The sequence below is a fragment of the Pteropus medius genome, unplaced genomic scaffold, assembly GCF_902729225.1.
Source record: "Pteropus medius unplaced genomic scaffold, Ma_sr-lr_union100, whole genome shotgun sequence".
In the NCBI taxonomy this organism is placed as follows: Eukaryota; Metazoa; Chordata; class Mammalia; order Chiroptera; family Pteropodidae; genus Pteropus; species Pteropus medius.
Window position 1 is genome coordinate 21163182 of NW_024349801.1, and position 13817 is coordinate 21176998.

Here is a 13817-nt window from a genome sequence, read left to right on the forward strand (position 1 = left end):
TAAGGCTCGGAGGACCGGGTAGTGACTGCGGAAACACAGTAGCAGTCGGCGACTTCGAGGAGGAGGGCTTTGAAAAGGTCCCTTGCTCCCCCGGGCTCCGGAGAGCATTCAGGTCAGGCAGTTGAACAGTCACGCCCGGCCGCGCCGCGGGTGGCCCGCCAGCGCCGGGACGCAGACGGAGCCCGCGCGGACTCGGAGCTCCACGTGCTCTGCGCGGGGGTTTCCGCGTCCTACGGGCGTGGCCGGAAAAGGAAGTCGGCGCTGCAGTGGCCGTCCCAGCAACAGCGGCGGCTCCGGCCAAGCCCCGCCACGCGCCCGGGTCCGGCCCAGCTACCGAGACAGCGCCGCGGCGGGACCCGGAGCCCATCCCCGCCGAGCCGCGCCGCGTCACCGGGCGCACAGCAGTCCGATGGGGCCGCCGCGGCCGCTGCCCTCCGCCGCGGCCGCCCTGCTCTGGGGATTCCTGCTCGGGCTGGTAAGGGGGGCGGGCGGGCGGGCGCTCCGGCCTCCCCGGGGCGGGGCTGGGGCCGGGGCTCCCTTCCCCTCCTCCTCCCCACCCCCCGGGCTCCCGCCTGGACTCTGCCCGCAGCTAGGCGGCCTGCTCCCGTTTTTCCCTTTTATTTTCCTCCCCGTCCCATTACTCCATTTCCTTCTAGCCGCTTTTTCACCTTTCCTCCAGCCTCCCGCTCCACCATTCCTGTCCTTGGAAGCCCCCGAAGTAACAACCCTAAAAAAAGCTCTCTGCAGAGCCCCTCCTACTGCATTGACCTTGGTGCCTCTGTGTAGTTGGTTCACTGTTCCGGGCATTTTTAATTGACTTCTGAGATTTATGGTCTAACCTTTCTTACAACTTCTTAACCTCTTTCCTCCTCGGCACAAGAAGAAAAAATGTACATTGCCCCAGGAAGGTCAGCGGTTCAAGGACTGAGCTTTAATGGCTCTAAATACAGATTTTTTTTTTTCTTCCTCTGTACTTCCTGCTTACCCTTAGGGTTTCTTTGATTCCATTCTGGGATGGCGGGAGGGGGCTCAGTAATAGCAGTAATTTAAAATAACTTTGAAAAGAACACACCAAAGTGTAATGCCTTTGGTGGTTTTTAGTTCTCTGCCTACTTAAAGGGTAGAGAAGTAGGTTGAATAAGAGTAACAAATGTGTGTTCACAAGTTTGTTTTCGAAATTACAGAAAAGTAGTGTTTAAAAATTCAACACCAAACAGCTGGAGCCTTAGTGGGTGGTCAGGAGCCATTGTTCAGTGGTTTAGTTTCTGTTTCTGGTAAAGTTCACTTAGGGAACTTAAGGTTGCAGAGTTTTATGAGTTTTATTTACACACTTCGTGGGGTGTATGCCTGTCTAGTTCTTTCCATCAGAATGTGTAACTTCTCCGAAAGAGTATATTTTGCATACTCTCCAGTTTAAAGGATTACTATCAGTGAATATATTCGCTATGAAAGTGTCTTCAACATTTGTTAAGAAACAAAATCAGAGTCTAAAAGGGATAAGTGCCTTTGGCGTATTTATAATTTGTTAGGCAACATTTGGTACATGAATGAGATAATGTATCTAAAACCTGTATGGGGAGGGAGGAAGGGTATAAACAATATAAAAAGAATAACAGCAGTATTAGACTGACTCTTTGAGGTGTCGTTTGTCATATAGTCAGTTATGTCCAAAAGATAACAATTCACAGTCTGTGAATGCAGATAGAAATGAGTGCTTTTGCACTCATTTTCATTTGAACTTCTTACGCTAATTATAAGAATATATGTTCTCTATCACATTCTCACTAATCCTTTCTCAACACAAATTAATAATCTAATACATCAATTGCTCATGATCTCACATTGAAATTCTTATAAAATCTCTGAACCCTCTCACTAGAAAAATGTAAGCAAAATTTTCATACAATTTCAAAAGCTTCACAAATCTGAAGGTTGTCCTTTTTCGAAATTGTTGCTAGCCTCCTATTCCCACATTCTAGATTTAATTCTTTTTATATTGCATGTATGTATTTTGTTGTATCTTACTGTATTAATCTTGGGTTCTGTAATCCTCAATCCTAGGATTGTGGGGACTGTGGGAGAGGAAGAAACTTTCCTCTACCCTCAAGGTTTTTTTTAGCTGGCTCAATAATCAGGTAGGCATGGGACAGATTAGCAAGAGAAAATAACTAAATTTAATGCATACATATATGTGGGAACCTCATATACATGAGAGAGTCAGAGGTTCAGAGTTAGAAAGGGAAAATGTATATGTAAGACATTCTGAAGTTTGAATGAGATAAGGTGACTTGGAGACTTCAAAGGGTCATTGCCATATGGTAAGAAAAGCAGACAGTTTAGTAAATAGAAGTTTGTCCTGTCCTAGAGACAGGTCAAAAGAGGTTGGTTATCTGTGATAATCTCCCATTAAGGGTAAAGCTCCTAATCCCAGAGGGGGACAGAAGTTTCTCCTGGCCCACGCCTAAAATTGCCCTTAGCTCAATACAGTCCACATGCTACAGATGCACATCTTGGGGCAACTACTTCTGAAGTCCCATAGTAACATTCTTTCACTCCACACATATTTGGCATGCATCTGTTATATGCCAGGTACTGTGCTGGTGACTGAATAAACCAACAAAATCTTTTTCAATTGTCAAAGTTTTTTTCAGTGCCAACTAGTATTGATTTCCTGTTTGTTGTTGATTTTTCAATGGTTTGTTTTCGTCTTGACTCTTAATTTCCTGAAATGATTCTCATTCCTTTTTATTTTTCTTTTCTTTCTTTCTTTCTTTTTTTTTTTTTAAGAACTCAAATCTGATCTCTTTTTCCTCAGCAGGAGCTCGATCTTTTTCCTTCTGCCTGCTTACTGGATATGACTTCCCTTCCTACAACACTATCTGATGTTTTTGTTTGTTTGTTTATGTTTGGTTTACCATTTTCTCCCTGAAACTCTTGTTTATGCCTCTTCTGTAATCTGACAGCTCTAGGTAGCCTCGCTGAATTCATTTGAATTAATGATGTCAGCTTAATTATTTCATTTCTCCTTTCTGGGCTTTTGCAGTTGACACTGCTGGGCTTCTTTCCCCTTAGTCACATAAGAACAGGGCCAACATCTTCATCTAGAGGCAGCATGTAATCTCCAGAAACCACTGCATTCTTATAGAAGAGGCAGAGGATTTAATTTTGGAAAGGTCCTTGAACCTCATATAGTCTGCTCTCCTCATCTTGCCCTATTCACATCAGTGACGTCACTGTGTGTATTAAACTCAAACTACTGTGTGTTTGGATATTTTAGTGAATTCTAAACCCATTAAACATTAAGTCTAGAATTAAAAAGAATTTCTGGCAGGTAGTTAATTCTCTCTTTGCCTTGCCATAATTCCATATCACACTCATCTTTCTCTAGTGCAACCCCAACCCCTAACCTTGATGATTAGACCTTTATTTCAGTGTTACTTGCATACAGTCACAGAGTTCTATTGCAAAGAGAATGAATGCAGTTTAACCTGGTTCTGTTTTCTAAAATTGCTTCAAAGTTCTCTGAAGAATCCTGAGTCTTTTTCATAATGTTTTAACAAAAGTTCAGTTCATTTTTTCATAACTTCGAAGAATGTGAAGTGTTATATAGACCTATCTTGAACTCATTACAATGAAGTAATAATCAGGATCCCCAGCAGGAAAATCTCTTGCAGAAATCTGCATGCCTTTGGTATGTTACACCAATTGAAAGGATTTAATTCCTTATCTTCTGTCCTTCTCTCGAAACCTCCTGAGGAAATGAGGTGTGTTCTGCTACCTAAGCTATAGGAGACATGCCGAGCTGCTGTGCTATGGACTGGATTGTGCCACCTTCCCCCACCCCCTAACTCCCCACCCCAAGTTCATATGTTAAAGCCCTAACCACCAACGTGATGGTATTTGGAGATGGGCCTTTGGGAAATAATTAGGTTTAGATGAGGTCAGATAGTAGGTCCCTTGTGATGGGATTGGTGGCCTTATAAGAAAAGACACTAGAGAGCTTGCTGTCTCTCCTTCCCCCCCATATGAAGACATAATGAGAAGGCGACAGTCTATAGGCTAGAAAGAAAGCTCTCAACAGAAACCAACCATGCTGGTACCTTTATCTTGGACTTATAATGTCTAGAACTTTGAGAAAATATATTTCTCTTTAAGCTACTCTACAGTATTTTGTTATAGCAGCCCAAGCTAAGACAGGTTTTGGTACCAAGAGTGGGATGCTGCTGTAACAAATACCTAAACATGGGGAAGCAGCTTTGTAACTTGGGTAATGGCTAGAGGTTAGAAGAGATTTCAGGTGCATGCTAGAAGTATAGACCTTAAGGGCGATTCTGGTGAGGTGTCAGAGAGAAATGAATAACATGTCATTGGAAACGAGGAAAGGTGATCCTTGTTATAAAATGGCAAAGAACTCGACTGAACTGTGTTCTAGTGTTTTGGAAGGAAGAATTGTGAGCAACGAAATTGGACATTAGCTGAGGAGATTTCTAAGCAAAGTGTTCATGGAGCAGCTTGGTTCCTCCTGACTGTAAAAGAGTATTGAAGGAGGAATTGTTAAGTAAAAAGGAAGCAGAATTTGAAGATTTAGAAAATTTGGGGGCTATCCATATTGCAAAAAATGAGAAGCTTGTTCTGGAAGGAACACTAAGGGTATGGCTGAACAACTATTTGATAATGAATGGATAGGATTATATGAGTAGAAACACTGCCAGTTTGAACTGAAGGGACAGAAATGGGACAAAATGAAGAAAGGTTGTTGGACTTATTGGATTTGACAGAATGGGATGGTGGAGCTATGTGGCTGTGAATGTGCATTATTCTTCAAGAAGAGGGAGTAATGGCCTCAAAGGCATTCAGAGATCATCAGGGCCACTGGCTCAGTTTCAGCAAGCTTTAGGCATATGCTGGGAGCCTTGGGGATGGGACTCCAGAGAGCCAAAGGGGTGGGGCCACCCCACTGAGCCATGGGGGTGATGCTGCCACCCAAGTGGGCCTGGAAGATAGGACATCGAGCTAAAAAGGATTATTCTTGAGTCTTAAGATCTAATGGAATTTGTGTTGCTAGGTTTTGGACGTCCTTGGGTTCCATCGCCCCTTTCTTCCTTCTGATTTCTCTCTTTTGGAATGGGCATGTCTAGCCTATGCCCATCGCACCATTATATTTTGAAAGCACATAACTTGTCTGCTTTCGCAGTTTCACAACTGGAGAGGAGTTTTGCCTCTAGATGAATTGTATCTTGAGTCTCACCCATATTTGATTTAGATGATATTTAGATGAAATTTGGATTTTAGGGTTGATGTTGGAATGAGTTAAGACTTTTGGGACCGTTGGGATGGACTGAATGTATTTTGCATGAGAAAGATATGAATTTGAGGTGCAAGGGGCGGAATTCTGTGGACTAAATTGTGTCCTCCCAAATTCTTATGTGGAAGACCTACCCCGCAATGTGGTTGGTTATTTAGAGATTGGGCTTTTGGGAGATAATTAGGTTTAGAATGACGTCATCAAGGTGGGGCCTTTAAGATGGGATTGTTGTCTTGCTCTCCCTCTTTCTCCGTATCATGGGGACACAGTGAGAAGGCAGCCATCTACAAGCCAGGAACAGAGCCCTTATCAGAAATCAACCGTGCTAGCACATGATCTTAGGCTCCAGACTGTGAAAAAATAAATTTCTATTGAGTAAGTCGTCCAGACAATGGTATTTTGTTATGACAGCCTGAGCTTAGATACATTTTGTCACATTCTTCCTTTAATTTTGAGATTCTTCACAATTTTTCTTTTTTCTGAGCTGTCTCTGTGGATTCCGCATCCCATTTTCTGCTTTCTAAGTCACCGATGACTGTGTTATCTTGTTACCAAAATGCAACTGCTACAGGTACATCTTCTTTGAAATTAAAAATAATCCTGAGAAGGTTCAGGAAGATTATGTCTTGTCCTAGATTAGATAGGAAGTCATGAAAAAGAAAACTACAACCCAGAGATTCCAGACATTCACTTAGTTGTGTCGTAATGATTTTTTGGTGAATCAGTATATCACAAGACTGAATAAATTTGTGAAAGTAAGAAAAGGTTTAAAGATAGGAGAAGTCATGTTCATTATACATTTGATAAGATTTTTTTGTTGTTGTTAAAAATCACCTGATATTGGGTCTGTTACAAAAATCTAGACCGTAAAGTCTCCAAGTATAGGCCTTTACCCCAAAATACTTAATTAAAAAATATTTTTTATTGCCTTAGGACAGAATTTGTCATACTTTACCTTGCCCTATGGTCATAAATCAACTCCGATTTATGCATTTATATCTGCCCGGCCTTGTAAGCATTTGAGTTTATGAATTCTAGTATTAGTAATAAGTTCTCTAACAGCCAAGATATATCATTAGTAAGATTACTTAACGATAACCAGGAAGAAGGCTGGATCTAGGTAGCAAGTAGAATATAAGCCTCATGAAGGAGAAACCCTACCTTACTTGTGCTCTGCTATCTCCCCTAGACTCCTAGAAGACAAGGTAACCATTCATTCATTCAACACTCTCATAGACTGCAGAGTGTTGAATGAATGAATGGTTACCTTGTCTCCTCCTCACAACCTAGTACCTAACCTCTATATTATATGTCCCCATATTCTCCAAGTGCAAGGAATGATCTTAGCTCTACTTTTCCCATGGCCCACAGTCTTCTCTGATTCCCTGTAAATCCCCGTTTGATGCCCTAGCTCCCCCTAAACCACTAGCTAAGTAATAAGATTACAGTTAATCTTTTTGGGTCTGGGTCTGTGTGCTTTTAGTGAATCATTTCCATAAACCTTGAATACTGGAAGCGAGTGTAGAAACAATATAGATTGTCTTGATTATATAACTTATTAGGGAGCAAAGAGGAATAGAAATAGTGAATGATGAGAAAGTTACTTAGGCCTGACTTTGGAACATATGTCATTCAGGCATACTACCCCTCTGCCTTTCCTGTAGAGGCCCCTTTCAACTCTTTTACTGTATTGCTATTGACTTAAAACTCACAGCTATGTAAAAAGAAAGATGTTTGTAAAGAAAGGAACACCTCCTACATTGCCATGATGTAAGGGTAATGTTAGATGACTAGGTCCTCAGCATTTACCATTCAGTGATTACGTTGTAACTTTATATCTTCTGGTTTAGGAATATAGTTTTTTAAAAAATTGCTAGTTCTCATTATAAATAAAGTCTGTTTATTAACAAAATTTACTTAAAAGCCTCATCTCTCATATTTGGTCTCTAAAAGTAGAGGAATAGTTAAATTTGTAGATTTTATGAAGAAATTTTGCAGGGAGTTAATTGAAAAGAGAGTTGCAGTTAATCACAATCACATACTTCCCCTTGAAACTGGAGAATTAAGTATTTCTAATGGAGAATGATAGAAATAACGTAAACCACATTTAACTCACATACTGTAGGGAAGCTAGGACCCAGCGATACATATACTGAAGAGTTTTGAAAGAACTTATGTATGGAATGGGGGAACTGTTGGTCAAAACACGAACATTGGCTATACTAGCAGGTACGATGTGACTCACCTCTTGAGAAAATTCCAACAATGTCTGGAAGACTGGCAAGTTTTACTGTTCTTTATGAAGTCTATAACCATGTATTCTGTGGACCAACATCATAGTACCACCTGGAAGCTTGTTAGAAATTCTTAATCATAAGCCTACCTAAAACCTGCTGGATCAGAATCTGCATTTCAAAAAGAACATTAAAGTTCAAGAAGCAATGATCTATAATATAGAGTAAGAAATTGCTACACATATTACTGAGCATAATCTTTAGGAAAAAAGAACCATGTGTGGCTAATCTGTTAACATTTTCTAAGGGAATTTAATATATAAATGGATAAGGGTTAACATTGCATTATTCAAAAAAAACAACAAAACATACAAATAAAAAAAGTATTGCATTATTCAGGCTTAATCTTGAGCAGGTAAAAATGGGCCAAGATACAGACTCTTGGCAGACCGAAAAGATGGCACGGATACAGGGTAAATAGTAAGATGAATTTTTAGCTAGAGAATTATTGTTTTCAAAAGGAATATGTGAAGACTTAAATTTGGAAAATAGAGCTAATGCTGGAAGATACCTTTTGAAGGAGAAAGAAATGGTAGAAGACAAACTAAACCTGTGAGCCAAGGTCAAAGAAGAATCCTCAAACTGTGCTGTTAACTTGGACAGTAGGACAACAGCCCTGTTCCCAGTGGGTTAATATTGGACTGGTGAGTCATCATCAGGAGGCTGTTAGAACAGAGGCCAGGAATTCAAATGCCCGTAGTTGGGACTACCAAGAGACTGGAGTTTAAAGCAAGGGTGTAGCCCCGAGGGACAGGAACTCGAAGGTCAGAGCAAGAGCAAGACTGACGCAGTCTCAAGTATGTTGATGTCATAAAGGACCTTAAATATGTTCCTCTTTTTAAGGTCTGATTGGTCTGGGAAAATGGGGAGATAGCGCACCTGCAAGGATGTTAGTATAGTACATGCTGTTACAGCTCTTCTTTAGACTTTTGGTAATCATTGACACATGTCATACCAAAAGCTGTTTAGGAAAAAAATAAAGGAATAGGCAACTGTAACATTAAGATAGACTTAAATATCAGTATTCTTTGATTTAGAAAGAAGGTGATGAAAAATTATCTGAAATCAAGTAAATTAGGAATTGTTCATGAACAACAGACATCCCATGAAGTATTATGTGAAGTAAATTTGCATCAAAAAAAAGTGTTACTTCACACTCAGGGCTAATAAACTTGCTTCCTTGCATGTGAGAATCAAGTAAAATGCAGAAAATAAAGGCACTGGCGTGGGATTGATGATTTGATGGCCCGGAAGAACGCTTGATTCCATGAGCAGTGGTTGTAGAAACTAGCTTGAAGAGGAGGATTTGGGGCAGGCAATAAGGAGCAGTTGTCATAGGGAAATGAATCCCATGGAGTTCTACAGTCTTAGAATTGAGGGTATTTTGAAGAGTACAAGGAAAGAACTTAGAGTTTGGGATATGTAGGATGTGGGAAGAACTAATTGGATATTAGAAGAATTTGAGTGGTGGTAGGAGACCCATGCCACTATTGTGGAAGAAGGAGTTAACAGCTAATGCAGAGATATATGCAACCATTATTAAAACTGGAGTGTGATGACTGGGCACTAAAAGGTGCTTGGGCATCTGGCTGCATGAAGGAACTTGAAGTGAAAGCAGAATTGAAAGACTGCTGGTCTGGGTTTTGGAGAGCTCAGGTCTAATCCTGCCCCCTGAGACCACTTCCATTTTGATCATTTTGGATCTGTTTTAGCTATAAAATAAAAGCACTCGATTATGTTACCCTAAATCCTTTCAAGCTCCTGATATTGAGCTTTTTACAAAGAGAGTATTGTCATTACTGATTGAAAATATAAACAGATATTTTTTAAAAGTTGAATAGTCATAAAAGCCTGGACCACAGTTGATCAGAGGGGAAAATTCAGATGTTTTGGAGCATGTCTCTAACTTGGAAGATATAAAGGAGGTGTCCTGCCCTCTCACAATAGAGTCTTTGTCAGATGATTTAACAGCCTGGGTGGGCCACGAATCTCAACCTAATTTTGTGCTTGTAATATTTGAAGGGATACTGAATTCCAAGCCTTTTTCTCTATGCTTCTCAAATTAAGTGATCCACAGTGGTATAATATCCACTACTGTATTCTCTTATAGCCGTGCTACATAAGGTACAGTTCATAGACCAGCAGCATCAGCATCACCTGGGAGCTTGTTAGAAATGTAGAATCTCACACTCGTACTGACCTAAATCAAAATCTGAATTTTAATATGATCACCAAGTGATATGTGCGCACATTAAATCTTGAGAAGCACTGCTTCTATAGCTGTGGTTCTCAAACTTTAACAAGCAGAATCTCAAGAAGAGTTTATTAAAAATGACCTACCCAGGGTCTCTGATACAATAGATCTGGAATAGAGGCCAAGAATTTGCATTTTTAACACCCTTATAACCACAAAAGCTTTTACTAGAAACTCTTAACTTTAATCACATTCTATTTGTGATAATCTGTCCCAGGTTTTTTTAAAATTTATTTTTCAATTACAGTTGATATACATTCTATTAGTTTTAGGTGTACTACATAGTGATTAGGCATTTATTATGAAGTGATCACCGCAATAAATCTAGTACCCATTTGACACCATACACAGTTATTACAAGTAATATTGACTCTATCCCCTATACTGTGCTTTGTATCCCTGTCATTATTTTGTAACTGCCAATTTGTACTTTTTAATCCTTTTCACCTTTAGATTTGTTTTAAATCTTTTCAATAAGACTATAATTTCTTGTTTAGTGTTTTTTTTTTGGGGGGGGACAGCTTTATTGAGCTATAATTCACATACCATATAGTTCACCCATTTAAAGTGTACAATTCAGTGGCTTTTAATATATTCACAGATGTGTGTAACCATTACCAAGTCAATTTTAAAACATTTACATCACCTTAAAAAGTATCTTCAAATAGGTGGAACACAAGATTTTTAGGCCAGGTGGACACCTGACATTATGCATTTGTCAAAACCTATATAACACCAAGAGTAAACCCTACTGTAAAGTATGGACTTTGGTAATGATGGATGTAAGTTCATTGATTGTAACAAATACACCACTCTGGTGCGGATGTTAATAATGCGTGTGTGTGGTAAGCGGATATGTGGAAACTCTATACTTCCTGCTCAGTTTTGCTGTGACTCTAAAGCCGATCTAAAAAATGAAGTCTATTTAAAGAGAGAAACTCCATAACCATTAGCTTATCACCCCCATCCCCACATCCCACCAAACCTTAAGCAACCACTAATTATTTTGTATTTCTTTGCGTGGTACAAGTATTTGGCAAGGTGTTAGATGTATTATTAATAATAATAGTTAACATTTATTAAGAGCTTAATATGTGCAAACAATTGCATCATCTAACGTAATCTTCATGACAACTTTATGAGGTTGGCATTTACTGTCATCTCAAAACTGAAGATGTCGATTGACAGATTAAATGACTTGTAATATCGCCAGTAAAAGATCAAACTGCCATTCTGTCTAGGTCTCTAATTCCAAAACTCATGACATCTATTGCTAATAAACTGAATTTTTAAAGCTATACAAACTTTATAAGAAATTTTGCCACAATGTTTTAAAATTTAATGGAAATGCTTAAGTTTTTATGTTTTGTTAGCTTGCCGTGAAATTTGCTGCATGTTCCACACTCAGTCTAATCGACAACATGTATGGTTATACTTTCCTCTTTTATACTAATCTTCCACTACAATTTGTTTCATCTTAATATTAATGAGTTTTGTTTTTATTTTATCAGTGATGAATTTTCTATTATTATAGGAAATCCTTGGACATTTAAGCTTTTTTTAATCTCTTAGTTTTTGTAATTATAAGAGTAACACTGAATATTATACAGTTGTGTAAAAGGTGGTAGTTTATCTGTATCAATATGGAAAATCTAATTATAAATTTTAAATTTTAGAAAAGCTATAGAGCAGAATATATAGTATAATCTCTATCTCATGTGTAAAATAAACAATATATGTATATTATATATAGTCTAAATATTCATAGGTAGTGTCTGGAAAGATATAAAAGAAACCCCTGAAAAAAAAGGAAAGAAAAGAAACCCCTGAGAGTATGATTGTGAAAGCCAGAATAATAGGAGAGGGACTTTCTACCTTTCTGTTTTGTTTGAATTTTTTTCTTTTTCACTTTTAAGTTTCTCTCTCCACCCTTTTCACACCCTCACCTTTACCTTTGTTTTCCTCTCATTTCCTTTTTCTTTTTTTTTTCTATAGCCTGGTGTGTCTGTCACCACATCCTCTTTCAAGCTCATATAAATGCGCAGATACATAAATGTACAGATATATATAAATATATAAAGAGCTTTGGGGGGGGTCATTATTTTTATAAAAATAGGATTATACTATAAATTTTTGCCTGGAACTTGCTTTTCTTAGTATGGACATCTGTTTCTACAAGTAGATCTGGTTCTTTCTTTTTAATAGCTACGTACGATGCATATCATAATGTAATGGGCTCCTTACTGGTGGAAGTTGTTGACCAAATGGTCAAGGGAGGTTTTAAGTAGGAGAGCATGGATTAGAACATTTCTGTACTCTTTAGAAATTCAGATTGACTTGTGTTAATTATCAATTTTATATATAAAGTGGTCAAATATCAGATATTTTATGTGGCTCAACCCTAATGCATGCTTTAGTGATGGAGGCTTAGTAGAGCATCTTTATTTGCCAAGCAATCTTTTTCTCTCTTATGTTTTAGAGAAGGATTTGCTCAAAGGAGGAAAGAGGAAGGATTTGGATTGATCCATGTTTGAAGGGAATTGTGACGTGGAGTGGTATTCTAATTACTTTAGGATGTTTCATCATTTCATCTCCACTCCCACCCCCACGTACAATAGTTATTCTTTCCAGTTACTTCTTATCTCTTGTCTCTCTTTTCTTTCCAGGTAGTGAGAAATGAGACAAAAGGAAAGAACATTTTTCTAGCTCTTCTTTTTCCTCACTTTAAACTCTGAATTGGCCTTTTTGAATAAGTAGTTGCAGTTTCTTACGTCCCAGTTTCTTTGGTTCTTTTCCAAAGATAGCACTTTTTTTTTTTTTATCCTTATTACTCATAGAATATGGAAGGTATGACAGGTTGAGGGGTTTCAAGTGAATTTTCTTTTTATAGAACATAAACAGTGACGTAGTAACACCTAAGAGATTGAGAAGGAAAGTTTCAGACTGTAAAGGGAGTACTGAAGTTAACACATTATAGCAAGAATCCTCCCTGGGATATGGCCCTTTACAACAAGAGCCATAGTTATATCCCCATAAAAAAGTGACTTAACTTCCTCAAAGGATGTGTTCTAAGCAAATGTGTACTTTCAGTATTTCCTCAAATAAGAAAACAATTCTTTGGAAGATCTTCCCTTTTACGGAAATGTGGTCAAACCTGTATATAAATAACTTTATTAAAATCCTTAGCTGTTGGCAAGCCAAATTATCACCAGTGTGAAAATTATTGTTCGCATCCTAGGCAGCTGCTGAGGAAGCAATCCTGCATGCGTCTGGAAATGGCAAACCTTTACTGTCTAAGGACTATTGCATGCTATATAACCCTCATTGGACAGCTCTTCCAAGTACCCTAGAAAATGCAGTAAGTAAATCATAGTTACTATTTATTTGTAATCATAGAAAGAATCGAGAGGTGAAAATAAGTGATGATTATGTTTTAGTATATGAACTAATTGTAATATATGGTGATTAATAAGTAATATTCATTTTATTGCTTTTGCTTAAATATTTTTCTCTCTGTGGAAAAAAAATAAGTTAGGGAACTTTAAAATACTTCAAAGCCTAATCGTCATAAAAAAATATTTATAACTTAAAAGAAACTTGTGTTAAGCCAATAGATACTTCGTCACTAAATGCATTTAGGGTGAAATATGATATTTGTCATATTAAAGACATTTCTTTTTTTCAGACTTCCATTAGTTTGATGAATCTGACTTCCACACCACTATGCAACACTTCTGATATTCCCCCTGATGGAATAAAGAACAAAGCAGTTGTGGTACAGTGGGGAACCTGCCATTTTCTTGAAAAAGCCCGAATTGCACAAATAGGAGGTGCTGAAGCGTTGTTGGTTGCCAATAACAGTGTCCTAGTAAGTTATGAAACTGTAATGACTTCTTTTGAGCTCATGGTATCAAATTTCACAGATCGAATTATTTTCTTTGTGTGTGTTTTAGGGGCTGAGTTT

At 38.4% G+C, this 13817-nt stretch overlaps 1 protein-coding gene across 2 annotated transcripts in view; it reads left to right on the forward strand.

Annotated features, from left to right (window-relative positions):
• The first annotated feature begins 250 nt into the window (after nucleotides 1–250).
• The window catches only part of SPPL2A (signal peptide peptidase like 2A), a 41585-nt gene continuing 28018 nt past the window's right edge, over nucleotides 251–13817 (forward strand). Inside the window, exons 1-3 of one of the 2 annotated variants that reach the window (XM_039889058.1) lie at nucleotides 251–475; nucleotides 13092–13211; nucleotides 13539–13721. In XM_039889058.1, coding sequence (XP_039744992.1) covers nucleotides 410–475; nucleotides 13092–13211; nucleotides 13539–13721 — 369 coding nt within the window. In that variant the 5' untranslated portion in view covers nucleotides 251–409. The remainder of the gene's footprint in view (nucleotides 476–13091; nucleotides 13212–13538; nucleotides 13722–13817) is intronic. The other variant, XM_039889057.1, reaches the window with a different exon arrangement.